The 25686-nt window shown below is 35.6% G+C and overlaps 1 protein-coding gene across 1 annotated transcript in view; it reads left to right on the forward strand.

The window, feature by feature from the left end:
* Window positions 1-25686, forward strand: part of ADAMTS19 (ADAM metallopeptidase with thrombospondin type 1 motif 19) — a 231323-nt gene that overhangs the window by 106439 nt on the left and 99198 nt on the right. Inside the window, 2 exon segments of the mRNA XM_030317935.1 lie at window positions 12580-12720; window positions 14181-14331. Of these exon segments, the coding sequence (XP_030173795.1) occupies window positions 12580-12720; window positions 14181-14331 (292 nt within the window).

Raw genomic sequence — 25686 nt, forward strand, 5'->3', positions numbered from 1 at the left:
CAGATCAGTATAGAAAGTTGACTTTTCGGAAAAATATGATAATGCACTTGGCTTACCGCATGTATAAAAATGAAACTGAATACCTTCAGATTATTTCTAAAAATCAATTCTGCATAAAATAAAGACTGATATATCACAGACAAGGCTTTTAAGAGAAAATATATGAGACTATCTTTAGGACGTTAGGGTTGAAATTATTTCTAAAGCAGCACATACTCTGTGCCCTCTTTTGAAGACAGAAACATAAGACCTAATAGAGACATCTGACATAGATCTTAGAACTTATCTGATTGTTAAGCTTTTTTAATTTCTGGAACTCCTGGATGGCTCAGTCAGTTAAGTGTCTCACTCTTGATTTCTGCTCTGGTCATGATCTCACAGTTGTGAGATCGAGCCCTATATCAGTCTCTGCCCTAAACATGTAGACTGTTTGGGATTCTCTCTCCCTCTCCCTCTCCCTCTCCCTCTCCCTCTCCCTCTTCCTCTTCCTCTCTATCTCCCCCCACTCTTTCTCTTTCTCTCTCTTTCTGCCCCTCCCCAACTTGTGTGTGTGTGTGTGTGTGTGTGTGCATGCTCTCTCTCTCTCTCAGATAAATAAACATTAAGAAAAAAAAGATTATATATTTTACATAGTTGTTTTCATGAAAATATTTCATAATATTAAAACAAAAATAAAACTAGAAAGGAATGCCAAAATGAACATTATTTGTATAATTGGAAAACTCAAGACAACCTACTAAAAAAAAAAAAAACTCTATTAGAACAATAAGAGAATTTGAGGGGGGGGGGCTTACAAAATTATATAACAATTTTTGCTTTTCAGTACATAAACAGCAGCCACTTGGTCACTATAAAGAAAGAAAAAATCCATTTATATTGAATATAGCAAAAGATAAAATATAAAAGATAAAATACCTAACAAATACTTACAAAGGAATGTACAAGACTTATAAAAAGAAGAATTTATATCCACACAGAGAGTCATAAAAGTGGTTTAAGTAAATGTAAAGACATTTTCTGGTTTGGGATAGGAACAGTGAATATTATAAAATGATAATTATCTCTATATAAATTTAATGTGACCTTCCCAAAATGCCAGTAGTATTTGCTTTCCTTTTTTTTTTCTTTTTTAATTAGACATACTGGTTATAGACTCCATGTGGAAAAATCAATATAAGATATTTAAAAACTAACAGGAGAGGAGAGGGTGAATTCTATCAGATATTAATATATTTCATAGTAGATAAAGCAGTTTGTGCTGGTGCTTGAAGAAGGAAGTAAGTCAATGGAACAGAGTAAAAAAAAATTAAACCTATAATTAGGAAAAGATTTATAAATGTGCCATATAATAAAAGCTGAACCTACGGTCTGTGGAAAGAAATGAATCATTCAATAACATAACAGGAATCTGATTCTGTACCATATTTATGACATCATAACACACCAAAATGATTGTGGACATTGACATTTTTTGGTTGGCTTTTTTTTATTTTTTCATCTTTTAATAGGGAATGTGTATAATTCTAGATATGAAATCTAGAAGTATTTACGGAAAAGTCACATAAAATTAACAAGTATCCTTGCAAAGGAAAAAAATACAATAGAAGATAAATCGCAATCAGTGAAAGTATTTGCAACGTATCTGAGAAAGTGATGTTTTCCTTAATATAAAAAGAGCTCTTACAAATCAATACAAGAAATGATGAAAGCCCTGTTAAAAAAAAAATGGTACCACACAGCTCATGGAGGTCTATGCATGGCTTTTATTAAAAAACAAAAACAAAAACTTAGCATTATTGATAGAATGACACTTCAGACCACAAAGCAATTCTACTTTCACCCATCAGATTACATAAATCTGTACAGGTGAATCCACATTTACTCCCATTGTAAGGACCATTCCCTTCCCTTGGCAGGAAAATTCTTCCTGCCTTCTTCCCTATTTTTGCTTATTCTTCTCTCAGATCATTTCTTCAGAAAAGTATTCTATGGATAGGTTAAGTCCCTTGACACATGTTCTTATAGGCTGTCTGTAGTTTTCATTCCTAATTTTTTCACAATTGTAGGTTTACATTATATGTATCATTATGTGATCTCTGCATGTCTAATTCAAGTGTGGTCCCTCGGTACAGGGGCTAGTTTTGTTTTGTTCTTTTTTGTTGCTTTTGTTATTTAACATTGTATTTAACATTGTCTAACACCGTTCAGATGTGCTCAATGAATAGATGTTAGATGATATTTTAACAGTGTAAGTGAGTGTACAGTGTTGGAATGTGGGGGGGGGGAATAGATATTGTTATACATTTTGGAGAGGAGTATAAAGTGGAACACTATTTTGGGGGCCATGTGGCGATCGTTTTCCAAATTTAGCAGACTCAGAGGTTCAGCTCCTTTGCCAGCTTTGAGTATAACACATTTTAAATTCTAATTTCATTTGTATTCATGTTTCTTTGCTTCCTAGAATGGTTGAACATCTCACCTTTTTCTGACTAGCTGAAGTTAGGCCCCTTACCTAAAAAATATGCAGCCAATAAAAATAATCAGAAAGACTTGAAAATGGTCACTGTTTTACATTAATAAAATAATACTTATTTTTTGCCCATTAGCGTCTGATGGCTCAGTACTTCCTTTTCCCAATTGTAGAAAAAGCCCATTTCAGGTATGTTATATTCTTGAAATAATACAGTGGGCATAAAGTTGTGGACAAAATTCTTTGTCTTGAAACTGGTGTATGGCACAATTTTGTAATTTGGACTTTAGCACATTTGTGATAACTTCTCCTTGTAACTGTGCCAAGAAAATTAGAAAGCTCTAGCAGAGTTCAGTATTTTTATAAGTTGAAAGAAACTGCTTTAAACATTAATAGCTTATTTACTGATTAAGACTTTCACATGGTAATTAGATTGGCTTCTTTGTAGAGATGTCAAGTGGATAAAATTACATACGTTAGGGGAAATTATAAATCATGTCATTGTAAAAACATAGAACATTTTTTGATATGGCCAGAAAATGCTTATGTGGTTTTGGTTTTTGTTTCACTTGTTGAACCAGGCGAAAAGACGAATATATATTTCTAAACTTTGGCGTAGAGGCATGGCTTTTCCACTAAGTTGGCAATTCAGGAGTTTCTTCAGTACTAAGAGCCTAATGAGGCAATAAATATGCAAAGTTAGCTCCTTGAAGGCAATAAATATGTGGGGCACCTGCTAAAGTTTTAAGTATTGCCAGAGTACCAAGAATGCAGATGTCTTGTGAACTAACAAGCCTTTGAAATCAGTGACGTTTGCTTACATACTTTGCTGGAAATTGTGCCTGGAATAGAACCAGGAGTAGGACCAGGTTATAAACCCACTTCTTCAGACATCCGCTTTTCTGTTATTGGCATCAGTACTGCTGACAGTTCTTCATCTGAGACATCTGAAACATCTTTAACCCTCTCTCCCCTTAATTCCTCTCATAAGCAGTTGCCACATTTTACTAGGTTTTCTTGGGAAAGAGCTTTCCCATCTGTCCATTATTTCTATTGTTATTCTTCCCAGGCTTGGACCACTGCAACACCTGCTTCCCTGGTCTTTTTGCCTTAGCACTTTACCTTTCTGGTGTGTCTCACTCATTAGTTCAGAAATCTGTATTGTCCTTTCCTACCTGATGAGTGGACTTAGCCTTGGATTCATGACTTTTACAGTGGTCCCCTCTACCTTTCTCACATGATAGTCCACTTCTCCATCTCATGAAGGCAAATGATCCATAATGTTCAAACTTTGTCTTTACTAATGTTTTTTTTCTTATTTCAACTCCCAGTCCTACTGATGTGTAGATCTTCCAATTTTCTTTATCCATTAATGGTCAAGACAAGTGTTATCACTTTTTGGAAATATATTTTTTTTTCAACGTTTATCTATTTTTGGGACAGAGAGAGACAGAGCATGAACGGGGGAGGGGCAGAGAGAGAGGGAGACACAGAATCGGAAACAGGCTCCAGGCTCTGAGCCATCAGCCCAGAGCCTGACGTGGGGCTCGAACTCACGGACCGCGAGATCGTGACCTGGCTGAAGTCGGACGCTTAACCGACTGCGCCACCCAGGCGCCCCTGGAAATATATTTTTTAATTTCCTTGCAGTGTTTATTGTAAATATCCCTTAATTTCTAATATATACTGATTTGTACTGATATTTCTACCCCCTACACACATACCCTACTGAACAGCAGTCTCTATGAAAATAGAATTACTGTGTAATACATTTTTTTCTCCCACAGCACAAAGTTGAGTGCATTGGGCATTATAGGCACTTGAATATTTGTTTGAATGCGTAAGCATTTGTTGTACAAATACTCATCTCTTCGTCAGTCATCTTGAGCTTTACAATAGAGGATAGTTGAGTTCAAGAAGTAGAAGAGAGGAATTAGTTTGGGTCAAGGAATGCAGTTGCCTTCACTGAGCAAAAAAAAAAAAAAAAAAGGTAGTTTTATAACTATGCAAATACAAATATTGCAAAATGGTTTTTGGTACCTAATATTTTGTATTTATATATAAAATAAATTATGTGGAAATGGAGTGGTTATGTATTAATTATGATGAAGTCTATCTTGAAGTCTGGTTACAGGCCTATCCTGCTATTTCATACAAGTCCTGAAGTCATAGACTTGGAAGGGCCAAATCCAGCAGTTTAGTGGTAGGATTATTTAATCTAAAATTCTTCTAATTCAATAAGAAGCTAGCATATGCCCCAGGAGGCATCCTGTCAAACATAAATTTGGCTGATCTCTCTCTCTCTTAATTTGCAAGAGGAGTTCCTTTTGAAAGGGAATAAGATGTTTGCTTTTCATTCTACATTGATGTGCATCAATATGTCTACTATAAGAAAGAGGATCTATGCCAAAGGGACAGTAGGCAAACAATAAAAAGTAAACGAGAAATGAAGATAAAGGCATTACATCGTAATCTAAGACTGTTAGACCAGGAAACAGGAAGTAATAACAGATTGCTATAGTAGACAAAAAACAAATATACTCTTACCTCTAGAAATGCATTGTTCCTTAAAATGTTCAAACTTAATTATTCTGTAATTAATACTCTTTGACCAACTCAAATTGGTAATGGCCACATGTAACCACGTTGTTCTCTTTAACCACATTCTACCCTCTAGGATTCCCTACAGCAAAAGTCACAAGTATCTTCCTGTGGTACACATGCCTTGGTTAAGGTTAGAAACTACTCAGTGGGCAGGTGATAGGGAAAACTTATTAGAGAAGGGGACTGGGGCTGGAATTCTTGTCGTGCCAGGTACTCACTGAATAAACTTTAGGCAAGTCAATGTGTCTGTACTAATTTTCTTCATCCCTACAATTTGGATAAGTTTGCCTTTCAAGGTTCACTGTTGGATTGTTCATGCTTTAATTGCATGGCACAGTGGTTAACACATAATACAGAGTGAATGAATAATAATAATAATCAGTAGTGGTATATTTATTTTTATGAATGCTTTAATGTACAAAGGAGATTTTCAGCTTCCATGGGTCATACATCCCTCTGTTCATTCAAGGAGTGATTTCATATCCTTTAGAATTCTTACCGGATTGGCAGGAAGTGAACATATTATGGAGACCCTTATAGACCACTGACACAGCTTTTGTATTTGATACTTTATTTAGACAATGATACCAGTTAGAGTAATAAGTAGTTTGTCCAAGTTAATAATCATAATGGGACTTTAGCCAGTATAGATGTGGCAGCATTCCCACACACCCAGGTTCTCTCCAAACATAGGTTTGGATGTCAGAGTGAGTAGGTGGAAGAGGGAAAAAATCACCCAGCTAATGAGTGGTCTTACAGGAATTGGCTTTCTGTTTGTATTTCTCTAATGTATCTTGGCAAATGTGTGGTCCAGAGTCAGGCAAGCAGCTTTTCTCGAACAGATCACCTACAGATCTTTCAGGCTTACGGGTTTCCCTAAATCAGTAGAAGTCATATTAGTTTCAACTTGCTGTCACATTTGCAGAATATTTAGTTGCTTCTCTGATACTGTATCAGTGGCTAGGTCTGTAGACATTTATTTAATAAGGTATTGAACTAAATATATCAAGGAATTAAAATATGTTCTTCAAACACTTAAATTCTAGATGGTGCTAAATTCACTAAAAATAGAAGGTAGTTCTGATATGTATACATGCCGTATATTTGAAAGCCACAGAAGTTAAGAACCATGGAAAATATATGCTAGAATTTATTGAAGAGTCTTTTATGCAGGGAGATGGTCTTAAAATGGGGGTTGCATTTGTAATTATAGACAATCTGGGGAAAGCATTCTGATAGGAGAGAATTATACAAAATGATAGGCTGGAATTAAGTGTTCCTATGAAAATTAGATTGAAGTGAGTTTACAGATTATTTGAAAAATAAGATAAAAATCTTGGATTTTTGTCATATAGGTCAGTACTTTTTAGAATTTTGAGTAAGAATCATCTAGAAAATGACTTGAAATAAAGTTTCTTAGGCCTTATCTCTAAATAGTCTTGTTCAATCAGTTGAGGCAGGATACAGGATTCTGCATTTTAACTAACCCAACATCAGCATCCCTAGGTTTCTTTTTAAATTTTTTAATGTTTTATTTATTTTTGAGACAGAGACAGACAGCATGAGTGGGGGAGGAGCAGAGAGAGAGGGAGACACAGAATCGAAAAGAGGCTCCAGGCTCTGAGCTGTCAGCCCAGAGCCCGACGCAGGGCTTGAACCCACAAACCGTGATGAGATCATGACCTGAGCCGAAGTCGGATGCCCAACCGACTGAGCCTCCCAGGTGCCCCAACATCCCTAGGTTTCTGATGCACATAGTTCATTATTCATATTTTCAGTGTCCCTGGTTGCCAAGGAATATTAAAATATTTTGCCTAGGCAACTAGGTTTTTGTATTAATGTATTCATAACAAACTAAATTCATTAAAGCATGGTTTAATAAAGCAAAGAGTTAAGGGGCACAAGGTCAGTCAGGCAGACATGACAAGAGTCCAGAATTCAAGAGGATCAGCACTGGTCTTCATTGGTATAACTAGCTGTGGAAAGGGAGGGAGGGGTAGGAGAGCTTTATTTATTTTTTATTATTTTTTTTATTTTTTTTTTTTTAGTTCTTTTTTTTTATTTTTTTTTATATATATGAAATTTATTGACAAATTGGTTTCCATACAACACCCAGTGCTCATCCCAAAAGGTGCCCTCCTCAATACCCATCACCCACCCTCCCCTCCCTCCCACCCCCCATCAACCCTCAGTTTGTTCTCAGTTTTTAACAGTCTCCTATGCTTTGGCTCTCTCCCACTCTAACCTCTTTTTTTTTTTTTCCTTCCCCTCCCCCATGGGTTCCTGTTAAGTTTCTCAGGATCCACATAAGAGTGAAGCTTTAAGGAATACAGAGCTAACAGGGTCCAGGCATGCGTTAGCTTCCTAAGGCAAGGATAGTGTGTCCTAACCCCAGGAGAGAATAAACTCCTTGAGGGTAGGAACTGAATCTTGCTCATTTTTATGACCCCAGCTCAGTGCAGCATGCAGCAAATACTGCGTTCCCAAGTGTTTGTTCATTTGCTAGATGAAGCTACCTCATATGCACAGCAAGGTCAAAAGTAATCCCTGTTTTTGTACCTCTACTTTTTTTTTTTAAACGTTTATTTACTTTTGAGACAGAGAGAGAGCATGAATGGGGGGAGGGTCAGAGAGAGAGGGGGAGACACAGAATCTGAAACAGGCCCCAGGCTCTGAGCTGTCAGCACAGAGCCCGACGCGGGGCTCGAACTCACGAACCACGAGATCGTGACCTGAGCCGAAGTCGGACGCTTAACCGACTGAGCCACCCAGGCGCCCCTGTACCTCTACTTTTTAGAACATTTTTGACATTGTTGCTGTCTGCCTTTACACGGTCTTTGGACTTCCAATAGAAGTACATATTTCGCTGTTTTGTGACAACTGACAGTTAAATAATTAAAATTATTCAAAATATAAAAAGTAATAAAAATACTTTGTACTCCCCCCCCCCACCGTGAGCACACAGCCGCTAAGTTACTCCAAATAAGATGTAGCCACGGAATTGTAGGAAATTGTTATTTTGTGGAAATATACTTCCACTTAGACATTAGGACAGTTTGTTTCTTTTTTCAAATAAAATTTTCTATATAATATAGAACTTCTAGTGGGAAATAATACATCATGGTGAAATATTTAATATATGGAGCACAAAAAATTTAGTCTTCTAAAGAATTACTGTTTACAAATCTGACCCTTTCCAAATTATGCAAAAAATGTGAGTGAATTCATAAATGTTCTCTTCTCTAACTCTTTAAACATCAAAAGGGACCATCTTCAAAATCCAAATGTTTCTCCAGCTTTCCGCAGGATATCACAAAACTTCCTGGCAGTGACTTTTAAACAAGTTGAGAAGTTTTATAAGATAAAAATATTTTTTCAGTTGACTTGACAACCATGTACAATGTTAGTAGAGAGTTTATTTGCCCTAGGCTCTTTGTCAAAATGAATTTAAACTGAGATTATTAAAATGTAGCTCAGTTGCAGAAGTATGAGGAGAGGTGTTGCTAATGTCTTACTTCAAGAATGTTCTCCATACAATGCACACGACTTTGTTTTAGAACTGTATACGTAGAGGTGCATTTCTGCTAACAGGAGACATTTAAAATTATTCATAAAACAAAAAAGATTATATGCATTAATGTAGAGTTTTGATTCAGAAAGAGATGCACTATAGTTGGTTGTTTGGAGATCTTTCTGACCATCAGATTGCCTGGGTCTGAGTCCCATCTCCCCAATTAACCTCAGCACCTTCTGCATCTACAGAATAGTCATAATAATAGACACATAATGGAGATATTGTGAGGATTAAGTGATATCATCATTGGAAATGATTATTACAGTGACTGGTACAAAGGTTCACAATTATTTGTTTTCTTTCAAATCTGTAGAATTGGAACTAAGCAGTGTTTCCTGATATTTCCAGATATGTGGTTAAAAAAAAAAAAAAAGGCCCTGTCCCAATTTTTTTCTTTAATGGTAATCTTTTCTGTTACAAGTTAAACAGCTTTAGGAAAATTTAACTAATGGTAAACAATGGTTGAATCACTAGATCTCTCCATGGCTGTAGCTAATTTCTTACATGAGAATCAAGATCCCAAAAGGATCATCTGGATGAGAGGTTGTAATCTTCCCAATTTGGAAAATCACATTACACCACTTTGGGAAAATGTCCAAATTGCTAACTCTTGGAAGCAAAACCTCTTCTCTCAAATGGACACATTATTTAAGAAGTTTTATTGTTTCTGAAAAAGACCAGTTGCCTTTCAGGAATAATAGCATTTGTGTATGCTTTGAAAGACAGTACCACCACAGATGGAAGAGTTGAGTGTGTTCCATGCGGCAAGTGGCTGTTGATAAAACAGGGTCACCCGGCAACGTGTGCTGTGGCCAGAATCCCTCCCTGGTGGAGGTGAGACAGTGATCCTGGCAAGGGCTGCCTCAGGACTGTACTGTTAGAAACACATTAAGGGGTTTTAAGCAATTTGTGAGATTCTGCTTTATTTGCAGTTTCTTATTTTAATTAGTTAACATCCAAGCAAAGTAAATTCTTGCCATTATTCTTTACTTGGTTTTCCTTAAAGTCCACAACTTTCACCAAAGTTCACAAAGACAACAAATTACGTATAATGATGTTTTTATCTCTTTGTGCTATTTGACAAGTTAGAAGAATAAGATATCTCAGTTGTATTGCCCCAATAAAAAGAATAATTATGGGTTGCTACTATATTCTAGCCATTGGGTCAGGCATTTTACATCATCCTCATAAGATTTTCCTAGCAATCAGTTAAGAAAATGGGGCGCCTGGATGGCTCAGTCGGTTAAGCGGCTGACTTCGGATCAGGTCATGATCTCGCAGTCCATGAGTTCCAGCCCAATGTCAGGCTCTGCGCTGACAGTTCAGAGCCTGGAGCCTGTTTTGGATTCTGTGTCTCCCTCTCTCTGACCCTCCTCCGTTCATGCTCTGTCTCTCTCTGTCTCAAAAATAAATAAACGTTAAAAAAAATTTTTTTAAAAAGAAAGCATTTATTTCTAAATATTATTACTTACTTGTATCTAGTCCCATGAATTAGGGGGAGGGAGACACAGAACTCAAATCTCTTTCAACTTCAACATCTTTCACCCTACCTCCTGGCAACTAAACTGGTCCATAATGACTCCACATCATCTCTTACTTTTCCTCCCTATCGTCGAAGTATGAAAAACATTTATCTTCCTATTCTCTGTCCATCATCCTATTAATATGTGTTGATACAGAACCTATTTAAAGACATTAATTAGAATAGGAAAGAAAAATATGGTTCAACATGGAGCTGAATTTTTCTGACACTGAAGTATGGAAAATGATATTCAATAATGTATTTTCGGTTTTATTAGTCTTCTAAGTTAGCAAATGGAGTGAATTCTTAACTCATTATTCTTAACTCATAAATTACTTATTCCGTCCATATCATTTTCTCCTTCCAAAAACATGTTAAATATAACAATTTTAATTCAAAGTTTTAATTTATCTCAGTGAAAAAATAGTTGGCCTTGATATTTTTTATTTTGATTTGAGAAAACATAGGTAGTCTAGTTGTGATTTCCCTTAGCAGCCTCTATAACAATTCTTTTTATAGCATTTTAAATATAGTGTAGATATTCTTGTTATTTGCTATTTTTATTATGAAAGACTATTTTATCATCTAGATTTTAAAGGGAACACTTGACTATCCTGCCATCATTTCATACTCAGCCTGGAGAAAAACACATTTCTCCTCTTCCAATTTTTTCAGTATTAACCTTCACTATGAGAATTCGGTAGAGATTATATGAAGGTTTTCCTGAAACAGAAGTGATTCTCCGTGGTGACTTGATTCAGTGTTTATGTATGGTTTATAGAATATGATTCCAGTATGCCAGCAGTTCAGACAGATGAGCCAGTTCCTACCCTCAAGAAGTTGCAGCATTAGCCAGAAGTAAAAATGCATAATGCGTTGTTGCCAGTGCGATAACAATATGGTTCACAGAATCCTGCGGTAGGACAGAGAGTACACATACGTGAGATGAAGTTAATGAAAGAAAACCTCATGAAGGTCATCGACAGTAATCTCGAAGATTAAGTAGAATTTATCCAGGCGAAGACATCGAAGGATAGGCACTTTGGGCAGGGCAGGAGAGGGAATGGAATTCACAGATGCCAAATAGGTAATGGTCAGTCACATGATTCCTGAGCCAGCCTGCTCAGTTCAGACAGCCCCACTTTCCACCTTCTCACTGTATAACCTTGGGAAAGTTCATTCTCATCAGCAGACTTGGATTATACTAGTACCTACATCATTGAATCATTTAATTCAGGCTTATAACACCTTTGTATGGTGCATGACACACAAAAAAATTCTAAATAACAATTAATTGTGAAAGAATAAGAAACCGCATACTGTTGGGGAAACTAGAAATCATTCGCTGAATAGAAAATGCCATAAAGGACCTGGAAGAAAATAAAGAGACTTTGTACGATGTTGAAGAGCTGAAAGTGCCATATAGGTAACAGGGAGGCAGATTGTGTTTTAAATAGACTTCCCTGGGGCACAGCAGGAGGAGAAACAGGGAGAATGTTGGTAAAGATTAGAGGCGCAGAACGCAATAATGACATAATAATTATTGAGACTAAATACTTAATAATCCTTTGTAATAGTAACAAAGGAACTGAAAGGAAGTGACAGTTGAGACAAATATTTAGGAAGTAGCACTGGCAGAACTTGCCCTCTGACACTTAATAAAACCAAATAGCCTGGGTGGTGATCTGAGACAAAGGATAAAAGACCTGAAGATTCTTGATTTGGCAGACTGGGTGGCTAGTGAATGCATAAAAGAGACAGTACAGGAATAAATCAAGGCTTGAAAGAGAAAATAATGAGGGCAGTTTCTAGACATATTGAATTTAATATTCTTCTAGTACACCCATTTGGAGGTAAGTCAGCTTTTTAAAGAGTTTCAGCTTGAAGCAATAGATTCAAGATTCACTAGAAGAAGTAAAGATGGCCAGAAATGTGAAGGTTTCCCAGGGATAGTTTGTGTTTAATGATGAATGGAAGAAGAAAGTCTAATGAAGCAGATGGGGAAAATAATAGTTTTAATGTGGTTTCAGATTTGTTAAAAGCGATGAGTAAAGGATCTCCAGGCAAGAACAAGAATTTAATGTGGTTGAATAGAAACTTTCTATTTCTATATGTTTCATACATACAACTCTGAAAATTTTATCTACAGACCTTTTTGAAAATAGATGACTAAACATGTTATTTGCTAGATTCATTGGGAAATATGTTTCCCTCAGTAAAAATATTTATCTTTAATCTAGATAACAAAATTTCAAAAAAAATCAATCTGATATCTGATTTTATTTTGATTTTTAAAACTAATTTATCTCCCATTAGTTTCAGTATTTATCTGTTATTTAATTGCCTTTATAAATCGTTAAGATATACTTACCTAATGTAATTTTTTATTTTAATTATATTCTGAATCAGCATGGGCATTAATCATGACAATGACCACCCATCATGTGCTGATGGTCTTCATATCATGTCTGGTGAATGGATTAAAGGACAAAATCTTGGTGATGTGTCATGGTCCCGATGTAGCAAGGAAGATTTGGAAAGATTTCTAAGGTACTGAGGTCATTTACTATTGTTGCATTGTCAATGTTTACATGTGCCTGCTTCCTCTACCAACCAGGGAAGGTGGCACAGTAGAGTGGAAAGGACACCCGATTAGGGATCAAGGCACTCAGTTCTAATGCTGGCCCTTCCACTGACTCGGAGAGTGTGAATTGGAACATATTATTTAACCCATCTGCTTCTTAGTGTCCACATTTTCTAATAAAAGAACAAGCAAGATGATTTGTAAGGTTGGAAAATTATCTATCAGTGTTTCCTTACCTCTTTGAAATTTCCCAGTGGAAAATATTCTCATTGTTCATCACTCAGCACATCTGTTATCACAAAGAACCTCTTTAACAAAAGCTCCACTCTTCCATTATGATACTTCTAAGCTGTGGATTTTTTTCATTAATACATCATTTTCACCATTATAATAGTTCTCATTCTCTTCTTTCCCACCTTCAACAGAGGGAACAGTTTATGTCTGGTTGGAAAAAGAAGTGAAAAATATTAGTATTGTTCAAATTTTCATTTTAAATCCCTTGTTCTTTACTTATCTCTTTGGTAAATAAATGAACAAGCAGAAACGGTATGAGATACACAAAGCAGTTAGTGAGTGAGAGATGCTTAAAGTATCCAAAAGTCTCACTAAGAAATATAGGAACATTGAGCTAGTTAAATTCACGATACAGATAAATTTTATTCATTTTTCCATACCGTTTAAATTGGCAAGCCTATTTTTTCTATTAAATGACTATTAAAATCCCCTAAAATATACTGTTTATTACATTACCATAACTCTGGTGTGAAATGTATGCAGTACGTTCAGTCATGATAGTGTAGAGACCGGTACATAGAACATGTAATATTGGAACATACCACCTCTCTGCAACAGTCACCCTTCAATGTTCCCAAGGAACATGTATGATTTTGTATGGCTGCCTTCACAAGAATCAGAACCATGATAAAATTAAATGTCATCTCATAAATGGAAGTTGTATTACAATGTCAAGTACAAAAATATGTACAAATACTCACTTGACAATGCCTTCCGTATTTTCTTTAAGTCCTCGAACATAATTCATTTCTTACCTTCACGCATTACTTTTGGTCAGGTTACTCTCTGAGTCTGAGCTTCTTAATCTTATAAATATGCAAAGTCATAACCACCTCACAGTGTTATGTAGATTAGCTGAGTCAATCCGTATGAAAGACCTTAATAAACCAAAAAATCATCATGTTCAATATTATTATTATTATTATTATTATTATTATTAGGATTATCTTACATAGTTGTACATAAACGATTCTCACATATGGAGTGATTTCTATGAGTATTCAGTAGAAGAACTTATAAATAAAAGTAAGAACATATTTTTAACATTCTAAAAATGTTTCCTGTTGCTATGCTAATTATAACAAGTTTTTACATTAAATTCAAAATTTTACACATATCTGCGTATTGCCAGGTCAAAGGCCAGTAGCTGCTTGCTACAGACAAATCCCCAGAGTGTCAATTCCGTGATGGTTCCCTCCAAGTTGCCAGGGATGACCTACACTGCTGATGAGCAATGTCAGATTCTCTTTGGGCCATTGGCTTCCTTTTGTCAAGAGATGCAGGTAAGGGTTGTGTCCAGGTGGGAATTTTCAAGTGTATGTTCACATTCATAATTGAGAAGTATTGATCGGAGGTGGGGAAGATGACTTTATTTTAGCACATGCAGCTCTTTTGAGAGCACCCTAATCTTGGAAAGAAGGATTTTCTAAGAGAAGATAACTTTATTTTTTTCCCCCTGGCACTTTGGAAGTGGTAGAAATAAGATGTGGGCATTTAATCTAAGTCAGGAAGGAATGACCCAAGAATTTCAACTTCAAAAATGGTCCCTGAGTCAGGGAAGTATTTATATTGGGCCATTTCATTGCTTCTCTTTTAAATCTTTTACTTTCATATGTGGTAGGTAACTGGGAGAAAATGTAAGAAAAAGGATATATGAACATGTAATTGTGGAGGAAGAGTTGTATCTTTTAACCCTAAAAATAAAATCTTAAAAATATGTTCTAGAACAAACACTAGAGAGTACATTTTTAAATAGTTAAACTAGAGGGAAGGGGTAAATATATGATGGGAAACTTAAGTCTTGTCTATGTATTAGTATTCACATGGCCACTAATTACTCAGATAGGCCAGTTGTACCAGTGTAGAAAATAGGAAGTCTGAAAGATTGAGCAAAATGACATTAATTGATGTAAGAATTTTAGCTCTTTTTACTTTCCCTTCTTTCCTTTCTCCTTTTTTTCTGCTGCCCATCCCTTAGCTTCTCATCCCTTCCCACCTCTTCCCAACACACACACACACACACACACACACACACACACACACACACACACACACACTTTGTATTGCAGGAATAAACCAATAGTCGTGCTTAGAGTGAATTGGTAGCTGTATTTCATTCTACCTAAGTTTCGGTGATTGCCTCAAAGGATTTTTCGCTTGTTGAAGATAATGCTGTTTGGATTACTGGCAGCATAATTAAAATCCATTATAAGTCAACAAGTATATGGCATTATGACATATTTTATGCTCTCTCTTCTTTGTAGTTCTTATTAAAGGAGTTGTTCACTTATTATTTTCTTCTCATCCATTCCCCACACTAGTGTGTGAACTCCATGAGAACAGAGAATGTTTCTACAGCGTCTAGTCCAGTGGCTGGCACGTGGTAGGCACTCAGTGAATACTTGACTTAAGATTAAAAGAAGTGGGTGTATGAAGGAGTTGGAGCCGCATTAAATGTGACTTGTCAATGGGCAGCTGGGTGGCTCAGTCGATTAAGCATCTGACGTCGGCTCCGGTCATGATCTCACAGTCCGTGAGTTCGAGCCCCATGTCATGCTCTGTGCTGATAGCTCAGAGCCTGGAGCCAGCTTCAGATTCTGTGCCTCCCTCTCTCTCTGCCTCTCCCGCTGTCACGTCCAGTTTATTTCTCTCTCTCAAAAATAAATAAACATTAAAAAAAATGTGACTTGTCAAAAGATATATCGACCATAATATCCATCTGGCAGTGATGGAGCTCAAAAGGGAATGGCTGGTGTAGGTGTGTAATTGTGACTTGTTCCCAAGGGTTTACATGTAGCACAGCTATGACTCCTTGGAACTTAGCGTCAGGTGTGATCAATGCAACAGTAGGAGCTTGGCTTTGTACAGTCTGTCCTTGATACCTCCCTGATGTCATCTACCAACCTTCTTGTTCACTCTACGCTCATTCAGGACCTTTAGACAATCAACAAAGTGGGTTACAGTCTTTCTTAAATCTTCATGGCAAAATGAATGTTTTCAGGCAGGTACATTTTCATCTGCTGAAATTGGCATTGTTTTGGAAAACAAACTAGGCTGTTCATGGTTACCATTGTAGAAATACTTGGGAGGAAGTTTCAAGTCATGTAGTAGAGAGAATTGATAGAGCTGATAAATGGAAGACTTTCATGTTTTATAAAGTACCCCAAGTGTTAGACACTGCAAATGATCAACCACACGCATGATTTTGGTAAATTTTACATTATTTTCACAAACATTATCTTTAAAAGCTTTTAGAATTTATTTTATATTGTAGTTGGTTAAATTTTCCTAATACCATTGTACAATATTTCCAACTATAAAATATCTGCCACATAGTACGTAAATCATTTATATTTATGATCTAATTTGATTCCCATAAAAAGTATAGTTATTATTCAATTCTATTTTACAGATCAACAATTTAAGGCCTGTAGAAGCTAAGTATTAACAATTAAGTTCTTATACCTATCAAGAAAGAGTGTTAGGTGCAAATCCAAGCAATGGAGTACATTTAAACTGCTATGTTTTATTGCCTCTTGGGGAACTCAAACTTCTTTATGGGTTAAAATCATAGATCATATCCTGTGTTTTGGACTCAATTTATTTCTTCTGCTACTGTGCCTGTATCATCAGGATTAAGAAATATCTTGATTGCTTTTTTTTATTTTTCTAAGCTTTTTGCTCTATTTATATGTTATTTCTCACTAACCTACCTGCATGGATTTTTTTCCATCTCTGAAAATATAAGTGTTTGTTATAGGATTTTAAATCTATGTTTCTCAATGTCCTAGGATGTTGCTTTGTTTTAAGCTGGGCATTTTTCAAGTTAAATTGAGTTTTAGATTTAGGTATTCAGAAATGTTTTCCTTTTTATATATTCAAGCTTTATATGTGTGATGCTTTTATTTAGAAAATCAGTTTTTTCCTTGCTTCCACATCTGTGTAATATCTATTAAAATTATTTTTAAAATACACCAAAAAGAATTGGATTGCTGTGGTAGCCAAGGAAAAGCAATACCTCTGAGTCAGGGTTTGATTGGAGAACACTGACTGGAGGGGCGTGGACCCAGTGTTTAACAATGGTTCCACCTCTTATTCGTCATGTAGACTTAGTCAAAACTTTTTTCTCTTTAAGATACACTGTATAGAACAAGAAGTTGGACTATGTTATCTTTCCAAGTCTTAGAGCTAAGAGAATGGACTTCTGGGACTCTAAAATAGTTTTCTGATACAACTATTGAAAATTATCATTTCAATTCCAAATTAGTGCAAAGTGTAGTAACCAGATAAATAGTGCCATTGAAGAATTTATTTACAAATTCAGTTACTAATTTGATAAATATTGAATTCCAACTCTTTTTCAAGCACATTTCTGTACACTAATAATAGAGCAGGAAATGAGGAAGACCTCACCTCTCATGGAGCTTACATTTTTGGTGCAAAAAACAGGCAAAAAGTTTAAAATTATTTCTTATTTTGGAGAGAGAGAGAGAGAGAACGCGCGCACTAACAGGGGAGAGGGGCAGAGGGAGAGAGAGAGAGACAGAGACAGAGAGAGAGACAGAGAGAGAATGCCAAACAGCTCCACACTTAGCACAGAGCCCGATGTGGGACTTGATCCCATGATCCGGGGATCATGACCTGAGCCAAAATCAAGAGTCAGACACTAAACCGACTGAGCCACCCAGGCGTCCCTAGGTAAAAACACATATAAATACATTTTAGCAAATACATTTATAACATGTCAGTTGGTAATAAGTGTTTTGTAGAAATGTAAACCCAGGTAAGAAGGATAAAGAGTAAAAACTAGGAATGAGAGAGTGGGGATGATCTTATTTTATATAGGGTAATCTGGGAAGGCCTCCTGGAGGTGACATTTATTTAGAGATCTGAAGACGGAGAGCCAGCTGTGCATTTATATCAGGAAGATTATGGAAAGAGAGAAAAAGAAAGCAGAATGCTTGCCCTGGAATGGGGTTTTAGTCTTTTTTTAAGTTTAAGATGCTCATAGACATCCAAATAGATTTGGAAGTAGGTCCAGGATAGATATTTCTGTGGAAACCTCAACAAGCAGGTGATAATGAAGATGTGATACTAAATGATAACAACAGGAAAGGAGTTAGATAGAAATGAAAAAGTCCTGAGACTGAGAATTCGGTGATTACCATATTTGGAGATGAGGCACATAAGAAAGAAGCAACAATTAAAACTCTGAAGAAGTCTGTTGGTAGGAATGGAACCAAGAGAAAGTAAGATCATGGAGGCTCAGTGAAGACATTTTTCAAAGTGGAAATGATTAGCTGTTCCAAAAGCAGAAGAGGGGAGTAAAAGGAAGTCTGAAAATATGCAGTTGATTTGTTTTTCCCACAGGATTTGGTTCTGTTAGTTGGAGCTCTTTGGAAACACCTGAACATATAATAAGTGTCAGGAGGAAGAACTTAAAAATATAAGGGAAATAGTTGTAAGTGTAGAATGCTGGATAATTTTCCTGGTTAAGCCACACACATACACCTTCAAGTGGATACGCATGGAGTCACCATATCAGCCAGTCATCCAGCCTTTGTATAAAACAAGGCTCTTTAGGGGTGCCTAGGTGGCTCAGTTGGTTAAGTGACTGGCTCTTGATTCTGGCTCAGATCCTGATCTCAGGGTTTGTGAGATTGAGCCCCACGGCGGCTCTGCACTGACAGCACAGAGCCTGCTCGAGATTCTTTCTCTCCCTCTCTCTCTGTCTGTCTCTCCCTCTGCCCGGGCTCCACTCATGCACTCCCTCCCTCCCTCTCTCTCCCTCTCTCTCTCAAAACAAATAAAGTTAAAAAAAAGTCTCTTCAGAAGACAAGCTTCATAACACCAAAGGAGGTCTCTATCAGTCCTTTTTATCACTGTATCTCTAGCACCTAAAAGAGTGCTCAATAAATATTTGTTAAATGACTAAGCGAATTAGCTAAACGATGGAATAAAGATTCTAAATTTTCATTCATACAGTAAAGTCTTATATAATATGCCAAGATAGCATGAAGATAATCTAAATGTTATTCAGTGTTAACTCAGTGATTACACAAAAACCAGCCTATAAAGATAGTTTGTGTTTCACATCTTATATGTGAGTGAATCAGGCATCCTATGACCATCCCACTTCCAGTCGGTTGTATATAAGTATCACGCTGTCAGAGTGTGGACTCATACCAGCTTTTCAACCTGTGTGTCTGTGGTAGAATCCTAGAGACCACAGTAGTTGGTGCATAGTATTTGAATTAGCCAGGAAGTATGTGAGTTATACACAAGCACGAGAGACTCCCAACACTACGTTTATGCTGCTCTAATTAGTAATGCAGATTTACCCTTAGGATATAGTAACTTACATGTGCAGAATGTTTAAGGGCATTAGGCATCTGCTGAGGCATAAAGGCAATGTTTAACTTGACCTCCAGCGATACTAGCTCACTCTTCAGACTTAATATGCTGACTTCTTGTTGGTACCTTTGGGCCACCTGGCATCTTGTGGCTGAGCCAGATCCATAAGAAGCAAGTCAGCCTAGTAGCTTCCTAAAGTCACGAACCCTGGCTCAGACTTCAGAAGCATGGCTGTTTCCCAGGAAACAGTAAGAAGTGGCTGCATGAGAATTGCATTTTTTTAAGTGTATTTATTTTGAGAGAGGGAGTGAGTGTGGGAGCGAGTTGGGGAGGGTCAGGGAGGTGGGGAGGGAGAGAGAATCCCAGACAGGCTCCATACTGTCAGTTCAGAGCCTCAGGTGGGGCTCAAACTCAAAGACGGTGAGATCATGACCTGAGCCAAAGTCGGATGATTAACCAACTGAGCCACTCAGGCCCCCTGAGTTGCATGTTTTCAGTAAGAGGAAGTGTGTTGAAAATTGAAGACCTCCAAGAAACATAAGGTTCTGACTTTGGTTTTGGAGGAGGCACATTGTGAACTGAATGATATGCTATATGCATAGTATATCATATAGCAAACTTTCTACTCTGATAAAATCATGTGGTGACAAAAAAAGTAACAAGGAAAGTTCCAGTTTTATATGTCTCTTACATTGAGTTGATACGTCAAAGGCAATGGACTTTCTAAAACCTATCGTGATCTAGTGAAGAGGTTGACGTTGAAATGAGGTAACTTACAAAGAATTCCAGAAGACTGAGTGTCTGATTTGGCACTCTGAAATTCCAGAACCAGCAGGAATTTGGACTGAAAAAGACATGGCATGAAATTGCCCTTGATGGCTAGTAATCATTGTGGCAACTAAGGTAGCATTATTGATAAATGATATTGTCAACGTTGATGAAGTTGTAAATTTTAAATCCTTCCTTCCTATGAGATCAATAAAATTATAATTTTAAAATTACCCAGAATTGATTCTAAATGTTTCCATTCTAATCTAAGCTTCATCTTCCCCTTCGGGCTTCAGCCCTTACGTAGGCTGTGAGCACATGAGTTTCATGGCAGCTGATTAGACTGCATAATCCAGCTGTTTAATTTCTTTTCATAGAACTCATTTTTTCCTCTTTTTAATTGACACGGGCTTTTATTTTTTACCCCCTATCTTTGTAAATTGCCTATCTACATTTTCACCCATTTTCTAGTGTTCTGTTATTCTTGCCGAATTGCAGGATTTCTTTCTATAATCTAGGTGAGAATTACTGCTTACTTATTAATAGTGTGTTATTTGTGTGTTAAGTTTTTACACACTGCCCTTTGTCTTTTAATTTTGAGGTGGACGCATCCATCAAATTTTCTCATTAATCTTGTGTTTTTATTTTTTATTAGTTTCTTTGTTTTTCTGTCTTATACACTTTTTTCCCTACTTTAATTTAAAGAATTAACTAATTTAAAGAATTAATTTGAAATTTTAATTTAAAGAACTAAATCCTTATATGGTACATTCATTTCCTTTTAGCTTAAACATTTCTTTAGCATCAGAAACACTTTGGGTTTGTTTTTCCTATTCATGCAGAGAATTTTTAAAAGATAACATTTATTATTTATACCTATTTTTATCACACTGCAAGAAGGTGAAATAGTGTATATGATGCCAGTTCTTTAAAATGTACTGAAGTTTCCTGTTTAATGAAATACAGGATAAATTTTAGTAATTGTTCCATGTGTACTTGAATATGTGTTCTTTAAAGTTTATTATTTGTCAGTAGGTCTAAGATGAAACGTATTAATAGTATTCAGAATATCTACTTGTTTGCTTATTTTGGTTTGATAGCTCTGTCAGTTGCTGATGGTCATGCACTAAAATACCCAACTCTAACTGTTGATTTATTTATTTCTACCTTTCATTCTGTCACTTGTTTTATTACAACTGACATATATATATATATATATATATATATATATATATATATATAGTAAAACCTAGGATTGTGAGTAACTTGTTCTTTGAGTGTTCTGCAAGATGAGCAAACATTTCTAATGAATTTTAACTTGATAAATGAGGAAGTCTTGCAATACAAGTATGACGTGATGTAGAAAGTCACATGATCATAACTGAGCCAATGGTTCTTGAAATTCACTTTGATATACACGTGCTTTGGATTACAAGCATGTTTCCAGAACAAATTATGCTCACAAACCAATGTTGAGTTATATTACTAGGTATATACACACAGTTTTTCATCTGTTTGATCTGATTTATCTTATCCATTTTTTTTATGACTTGTACTTTAAAATCTTTTTTGTCTGACATAAAAACTTCTCTCCTGGCTAATATTTTCCAAACCTATATCTTCAACCTTTCCAGATATAACTATAACTCTGGATATGGATATAGAGAGATATGTTCACTAGAGAAAAGCAATAGCTAGGTTTTATATTTTTCTGTTTAAACAAATGTAGTAGTTTTTTTTGTATTTTTGTCAGCTAATTTAACATTTTTACATTTATTTAAATTCGTTTTATGGGGATTTTTTATTCTGTCAGCCTGTTTTATGTTAGTATTTCATATTTATATTATATTTTTACTCTATTTCTTTACCACTTTCTGTTAGAAAAACCAAAATTTTCTCTGCATTCAATAGTTGTACATTCTTTGTGCATTTTTATGTATGTCAGTAATTAGTTTTTCTCTCATGGTAAATAGTATTCCACTGGTAGATAATCTATTGTCTTTATTACCTCATCTCTTAGTAAACATCTGGAATGTTAGCTATTATTAGTAAGGCTACTCTGATTATTGTGAATGATTATTTGTGTAGACATGTTTTGTTCTGCAATATAAATATATTAAGACATCATATATTAATACATTAATTTACAAACTGTAGCCTGGTGACTGGCTGCCTATTTTTGTAAATAAAGGTTTACTAGAACACAGTCATCCCTATTTATCATATCTTCTCTTTGGCCACCTTCAGGTACGGTGACAGTGTTGAATAGTTGCAACGGAGACCATATAGTCCACAAGCCTAAAATATATACTCTTTGGCACTTTGCAGAAAAAGTTTGCTGACCTCTGTTGTAGGTACTCTGAATTCTGTTATATTCCTCTAAAGAGTGTCTCTTCTCCCCACTCACCCACCATGCCCCCCCCAGCCCCCCACCCAGAGAATTAAGTATTAGATTGAAACTGGAAACTTTGTCTTACCTCCTATGGATAACAAACAGCTCATATCTTCAGTCAGTTCACTTTTTCCGTATCTGGGCTATATGGAGTGTGGTCCGTGTATGTGTGTGTCAAGTGCCAGCTGAAGACAGGCTTCTCTTTCTTCCTTTTGAGATTGTCCTTTCAGTTTTTGGCAGCTTCTACCCCTGCAGCTTTTGTCTTTACAAATCTAAAAACAGCATGCTTTCATGGTTGCTTTAGCCTTTTAGTGTCAGGCCATGACCACAGCCCACTGTCAGATCAAAGCTGCAAAGATGGTAAATGCAACTTGTACCAATTCCTTCAGCTTCCCTAAATGGTTCACCTACCTTTGTTTATTCTCCAGAACCACCATGAAATTGTTTTTTGTATTCTGTCCACAATTTATGGTTGTGATCTACAGGATGGTTGGTCTTTGGGGAACTTTACAGAAGGAGAGTCTTTTTTATCCTATGTCTCTCTTTCATACTAGGAACTTTGGGATCATTTTTCTTTCAAATACTTCAAATAGTTTCTTTTTACTTTGCACTGTTTTCTTTGGGGCTTCATTAACTACGTACTGACAGTTATCCTTTCTCTAATTTTTTTTTTTTTTACTCCTTAACTATCTTTAACACTTTCAGATATGTTCTGTTGAGGAGTCCTTTGCAGCTTGCTACTTCAGTTGTTGACTGGGCATGGACTACACTTTTCTCCATGTCTATTACTCAACTCTGCCACTAACAATCTTGAAGTATGTGGAGTAGGGGAGGTAAAAGAGAAAACATCAAGCTTATTCAACTACTAGTGGCCAAATCTTCTTTGTGAAAGGATAAAGTTTTTGAGATGTAAATAAGTTGATTTCTAGTATTGTTTCCCACTGCGAGGAAGTTGTAAAAACATTGGCTAAAATCCAGTTATTGTTGCTTTCCATAGTCAACATTTAGACTTATCCTCATTTTTATCAGTCTCTTTGCTCACCATTGTTTTTCAGTCCTTTACTATGAAATCATATTCCTTCTTCAAATACATCATTTAGAAGGTCCTTTTGAGAAGATCTGTTGGTGGTAAATACTCAGTTTTTGTTTCCTTGAAAGTCTTTATTTAACCTTCAGTCTTGAATAAAATTTTAGCTGAATTCAGGAGTTTACATTGACAGTTATTTTTGCCCTCTTGCCACTTTGAATACATCATGTACTCACTTCCTTATGTTGATGCCAAGATGCTATCTTTGCCATTTTCCTAATTTTAAAAGAAAACTTTCAACATTTAAATTTTTTATGATAGTTAATGTAGAGTTTCATAGGTGTCCAGTAATTGTGAAGACATTTCCTTCAATGGCTACTTTGCTAAGATTTTTTTCAATGAATGGATATTGAATTGTATTATTTGCTTTGTACCCACAGACACAAAATTCATAGATATTAAAGTTATTGATATACTTGATTACATTCATCAAATGTTTAATATTACAGTAACTTGTGTTCTGAGAAAAAACCCACCTTGGTCATGGCATTGCATTTTTTTTTAATGAATTGCTGGATTCAGTCTGTTAAAACTTGTTTAACATTTAAATCTAGATTAATAAATAAAGTAGATTAATATTTTTATTTTCTTTTGAAATCCCTGTCTAGTTTGGATATCATAATGTGTGTTTAAGAGTGTTCCTTCTTTTTCTGTTCTCTGAGAGCTTATGTAAATTGAGAATCTATGTTTTTTGAAAGATTGTTAGTTTTTGGACCAGATGTATTCTTTATGGGAAGATATATAACAATCAGTTTTAACTATTTTATGATTACAGAATAGTTCAGCTTCTCTGTTTCTTCTTGGGTCCATTTTAGTAAGTTTTTAATAAGTGTTTTAAAAATATCATTTCGTTTCATGCAAGTTGTCAAGTTTATGGGCATAAAGTAGTTCATGTCTTTTTATTTCTGTTTAAACTTGACATTATCAGGGTGCCTGGGTGGTTCAGTTGGTTAAGCATTTGACTTTGGCTCAGGTTATGATCTCACTGTTCGTGGGTTCAAGCCCCACATCAGACTCTGTGCTGACAACTCAGACTGGAGCTTGCTTCAGGTTCTGTGTTTCCTTCTTTCTCTACCCCTCCCCAGTTCATGCTCTCTTTCTGTCTCTCAAAAATAAACAAATGTTAAAAAACAATTAAAAAATTAAACTTGACATTATCTGTAGTTACACTTTCATTTTATTCCTAATAGTGGATTTTTTTTCGCTTTCTTTTTTCTTGCTTAATTTCCAATTTTATTAGTATTTACAAAGAACTAGATTTCAACTTGATATTATTCCTTTTGAGTCTTTGTTTTCTGTTTTTTTAAGTACCTCATCCCCCTTTCTTCTCTTCTACCCTTAAAACTACTACAGTGTTCTGTGGTGGAACATAATATTTTTAAAAGTATTATCCCATACTGAATTACATTTGCTATCAAATACTGAAATTGTATTTTGGAAGATAATTAGTGGAAGAACGAGAAGTTACATGTACAAGATTTAATTGTTACTTCTGTATGCATGCACTTAAGATTTTTTTATTTTAACATAAATTTCAGAATATCTTAATGGAACTATTTGCTATAAAGAAAGATATGAGTATAGGTTATCGAAGATAAAATTTATAATTTTTTATACATGGGCAATTAATCTTCCACTTAAATAATTTCTTTTAAAGCATATAATATTTTCATGTAAACATTTTAAAAGCCTACTTGAGATAAACATCGAAATTCCTATTATATGCTTTTAATGGTCTTTTCCTATTATGGAAGAATTTTTAAAAAGAGTATTGTTATTTATTCGTTTTCTAGGAAAAGCTGAGGTGTGCATTTCTGGATTCCTGTGCAAAGTGTTTGAAGTTTTAAAGTTCTTTTCTTAATTGATACATGAAGTGGTTTCAGCAATTAAACTGCAAAAAAATATTTGACTCTAGCCTAACACATGGAGTGTTTGGTTCTTGCCCCTTTTTATCTGAAGAAAAGGCTTGATATAACATAGCTCTCCTATCACACCCATTTTCCTGTGTTACTTTTGACGGTTCAGTTTGAAACCCAG

This window comes from Lynx canadensis, chromosome A1 (genome assembly GCF_007474595.2).
Source record: "Lynx canadensis isolate LIC74 chromosome A1, mLynCan4.pri.v2, whole genome shotgun sequence".
Taxonomy (NCBI): Eukaryota; Metazoa; Chordata; class Mammalia; order Carnivora; family Felidae; genus Lynx; species Lynx canadensis.